We start from the raw sequence: 4,826 nt of genomic DNA, 5'->3' as shown, positions 1-4,826 counted from the left end.
GTATTCAATCTGTTGATATGGAACATGCCGTTCTACTACTACTATAAGATAAACAAAAGAAGATGAGTGACAGACGCAAAAAGAAATGGTTTATTGAAAACTAAAACAATAATTTCCTCAATGCGAATATATTACATGTATTTCTAGCAACAGTTATCGTGCATATTTTTCTAAAAACTTAAAAGAGAAGTATTTTCAATCTTTGTGAAATATATCTACGCTTAGGGTGTTTTTTTTTTAAATCGCCTGCAGCTTTGTTGTATTTTCAATTTTTCAATGGCAAGTCAAAATTTAACACTTAATTTTTAATCACAATTAGTTAATTAAGTCAAGGATTTGTAAAGTGAGCCGGACTATACACAAAAGTCCTCATAGAATTGCAAAAGGAAAGAGGATAACATAGCATTTGTTTTGAAGGAATTCAAAGTATTTATGAACAGTCTAAGTATATTTCTTGTTTTTTAAACAGGAATTTCAATAAAACAATACGAAAAGTATCACCATCATTTAATTCATGTATCAACAATTATAACGCATAAAACCCCTCAAGTTGCAGATAAAACTTAATTCAGCCATAAACATTTATCAATAGCAATAAGTTCTGACCATACAATTAAGTTATAGTTTGTTTCCCACAAATGCATTCATTGTTCGAAATGTTAAAGTAATTTCACCGTAAAATTCTCATGAATGTGTCATATTAAATTCCACGTCGCAGGAAATTACTTTTCAGATTGATTTTTAAAACAAATGAAGTTTTCGCCTTCCCTGAGACTTGCATATCTCTAGAACACCATCAGTGCGACTACGTTTCAATTTCCCGTCCATGTCACTACACTTATCCATGACCTCAGTCTTATTAATCTGATTATTTCCCATGCACGCACTTTGCCGTAAAGCTGTACATGATTTTCCTCTTAAGGTTGCTTTCTGTAATCCTTTTGACTTATCACTATGTTTGTGGAACAATACTGGAACATCGATTTCCAAATGCAGTTTATGGAGACTTAACGAACGCAGTTTTAACGGTCCTTTATCTTCGTGACGTCTGGTTAAAAATTGTTCAAGAAGAAGTGAAAAAGCTTCTTGTATTCCTTTGTTCTCTTTTGCTGATGTTTCTACGAAACATCCTCCAAGATTCTCACTACACGCCCAATTCAATGCATCAAATGTTTCGACTTGTCGATCGTTTTCTTGGTCCAAATTATTTCCTATGATAACACACGGAATGTCCAAAATATTTGGTCGAACTTGTTTAATCCGTTCCCAAAGTGTTTTAACTTCACTGAAAGACGCTTCATCTTTGATAGAATAAACAAGAACAAAAGCTTGTGCTTTTGAAATGTACAATTGTCTCATGGCGGGAAATTGAATATTTCCAGCAGTGTCTAAAAGATTAATATTAAGGCGCTTACCGCTCTCATTAAATTGATAGGAATATATCTCCTCAACTGTTTCGATGTAACTTTCCTGAAAAGTTCCAAACATAAATCTTTGAAGAATTGACGATTTACCAACACCACCCGCACCAAGAAAAGCTACTTTCGGTCTTTCATTCATGTTGATGTTACACGTTGGTTTGGTTCATTGCATCAGAAGTAAACACTCAATAATTGCTGCGACTGTTAAGGACGGATATCAATGGAATCGCGATGTATTGATTCTTATAGCAGTTACTGTTGATTTTATGCTGTAGAGTCACATGGTTTTATAGATCTTACGTCATGAAAAGATCAAATTATCAATTGTTGATATAGATTAGATTGAGAATTTGACTGGGAAGAGTATTAATATCATTTTGATGGTATGATTATCTCTTAGAAACGTTAAACATAACTTCCTACTATAATCACATAACTTTGTATGAGGTTTGTTATATATGATCATAAACAACAACAAAATGATTTCCCTATTACTATAACTTTTTTGTTTTGTTTTGTTTTGTTTTATTTTTCACCGTAATTCTATCATTTTTGAACCTTCAGTCGTGTTATAGAAAAACCTCAGCATTGCATTTTCATGGCACAAGCTTGCATTTTTGCATAACCTACTCAACTGGGAAGGCTGTGCATTAAATAGATTTGAGCAACTTGAGTAAGTATATACACAGTAGAAATTATTTTGAAACACAAGGATCTTAAAAGGGTCGGGAGGGGAAGGGGGTCCTCATTTCAGTTTGATGTTACTTTTTAAACTATGATTCTCTTTCCTTTCTTTTTGTTTTGACTAATTTTTATCTTTTATTTTTTTGTTTTCAAAGCACCATATTATTCTCTATACTTTTTTTAAATTTGTGTTGACCCATTATTTTCTATTATAATTACCCTTTCTAGACCCTTAATTAAAAACAATATAGAGTATATAGAATTGCTTTGCTAAAAATTCCACTCCAGTCCCCGTCATGAACGGAAACAAAGATTGTTTGGAATACTGAAGCGTATATGACCGGTCTATTTGGACATTGAAGTGTGATATAAGTTTGTTAACAACATTTTAATATTTCAATTGTTTTATACTCTATTCTCATTTTTGGCATATATTTCATTTTACATTTTATTATTCTGAACTTTGTGTTTTACACGGATTAAGTGTCACAATCTTTGACAAATGACTGAAATACTATTATTCTATTCATTTGATATTCTATTCTTTCTGACAGTTTGGAAAAAATGGTGTTGAACACTAATTACTCATTTAATCTGCTGTAATTTCTATTTAGCACCTGTTAATCCGTTTATCCCGTGTTATTGCTGATATGTTTAATATAATTAAGGATGGTGTTTGTTTGTTTGGGTGTTCTGTTAAAATGGGAGAGATCCATTTGCGCTAAAAATGCGTCCTTTTGCGCCACAGCTTTTTTTCTCCAATGCCACGTTTGCGCCAACTGTTTTAAAATTACATGGTATCATTTGCGCCAAAAATAAAACATACGATTGCGCCAATACGGATGGTGGGAGCAAAGCACTGTGTCATCAACGTATGTGGCTAAAACATAATCAGCAAAAGCTTATATCTTCTTCTCTTTTGGCATATCTTGTATTAAATATTCAGCAAAGCAATAAGTTTTCTTCTCTCTCTGTACATGGACTGCCTACTGCATTTCAAGTAATTTTTCTCCTGATGCTCATCATCATGGTGAAATATCTCCAATCATATGATCATATGATACTTTTCAAGCCAAAAACAAATATTAACCCTTAATATTTATGATTGCTATGTGTACAGGTAAATTGGCGCAATTGAGTTCCGATTATTGGCGCAAATGATACATTTTGAAAAAATAATTGGCGCAAATGATACCCCTGAAAACCAGTAATTGGCGCAAAAGGACTGCGGCCGTTAAAATTAAAGGAGCGAATAGTCTTTCTTCAATTTATACAGTCAGAATACTATGGATCGAAACCGACTATAAGTAGATTGTCATTGATTTCATATCAGATTAAATATAATTAAAATGAGATCATGGTACATGTAGATATATTACATGTAATTGCCTTTACATATAAGGATTAGCCAAGTGTAGAATTGCATATTTGTTTTTCGTGAATTGTTTTGTACATAAATCAGACCGTTAGTTTACTCAAATCAAATCAAATCAAGTTTATTGTACAAAAACAGGCCTCCAGACCACGGTACACTTATAAATTCACAATATGATATCAACTACAGTAACAGTTTAATAATAACATGTATTGTTTATATATATATATATATATATATTTATTAATTTTCAAAATGTTTTAATAAACTTGTATTTGTTACAGTAATCAATTTATTTATTTATCAAGTATATTCATTTTCATTAAGTCATAGATACAAAACTTCTTCTCTACAGCATTTAGCTTTTTTCAAAAATACAGATTTTTCAAAGTAATTAAATTTTCTTTTCTTAAAAGACTAATTAATGTGTCTCTGTAACAATTACTTTGACACAATAATGGTAAAAAATTGGACAAACTATAGTACAAAATGGAATTCATCTTCTATTTCATTTGTATTACAAATTTTACACAACCTATTTTCCCTTGGTTGATTTTCATGTCTACCTTGTTCTATAGCTAGCTTATGGTTTAAAAAAATCATATCTAAGGTTATATGACCGTTTCTGTATATTTTCATTTATACAAATATAATCCTTAACTTTTGAGTAAAATGCACACTTTGATGAGTTACCATATTGCAATCTTAGTTTTCTCCTTTTGATTGTTTTGCATCTACAATGTACCATTTCGTCATTGAATATCAAGAAAGAAAATAAATCCCGGAATTGATTTGAAATTTTGATACTCAATAGTTTTCCTGGAAAATATTCACATCCCTTGCAATTGGGGATTATTAGTGTACGTCCAGTTGCATACAATATTACATGCATGTCGGAACAATTGTGATGATGACGAATTTCTTCCTTTATTTGAGAACAATCTAATTGATATATAAATCTGTGATTTTACTATGTCCATAACTTCGATGAACAAAAAGCAAAATCACAAAAATACTGAACTCAGAGGAAAATCAATTCGGAAAGTCCATAATCACATGGCAAAATCAAATAACAAAACGCATCAAAAACGAATGGACAACAAAAGCAAATTATATATCGACCTGTATTTATAAATCAAATTCTTCTTCTTATTTTGGTATACAATTATAGTCTATCGACATTCGATGATTACATACTGTTGGCATACGTGGACTAGTCTATTTACAAAACTTTAACCCCAATTTACACAAAATGTTTGCTTCTTTCTTATGTTCAATGTATACATGTATACATTTTAAATTGCGCTATAGTTCCGTAACTTTTTATCCAGGCGTATAAACGAATG

At 31.2% G+C, this 4,826-nt stretch overlaps 1 protein-coding gene across 1 annotated transcript; it reads right to left on the bottom strand.

Moving 5' to 3' along the window:
- Nucleotides 1–492: 492 nt before the first annotated feature.
- Nucleotides 493–1,775, bottom strand: LOC143046348 (GTP-binding protein Di-Ras2-like). The gene has a single exon (XM_076219508.1). The coding sequence runs from the start codon at nucleotides 1,558–1,560 to the stop codon at nucleotides 742–744; it is 819 nt and encodes a 272-aa protein (XP_076075623.1). The 5' UTR covers nucleotides 1,561–1,775; the 3' UTR covers nucleotides 493–741.
- Nucleotides 1,776–4,826: the final 3,051 nt, after the last annotated feature.

This window comes from Mytilus galloprovincialis, chromosome 1, assembly GCF_965363235.1.
Source record: "Mytilus galloprovincialis chromosome 1, xbMytGall1.hap1.1, whole genome shotgun sequence".
In the NCBI taxonomy this organism is placed as follows: Eukaryota; Metazoa; Mollusca; class Bivalvia; order Mytilida; family Mytilidae; genus Mytilus; species Mytilus galloprovincialis.
The sequence above is the reverse complement of the archived record's forward strand: the minus strand, read 5'-3'. Positions and strand labels throughout refer to the sequence as shown.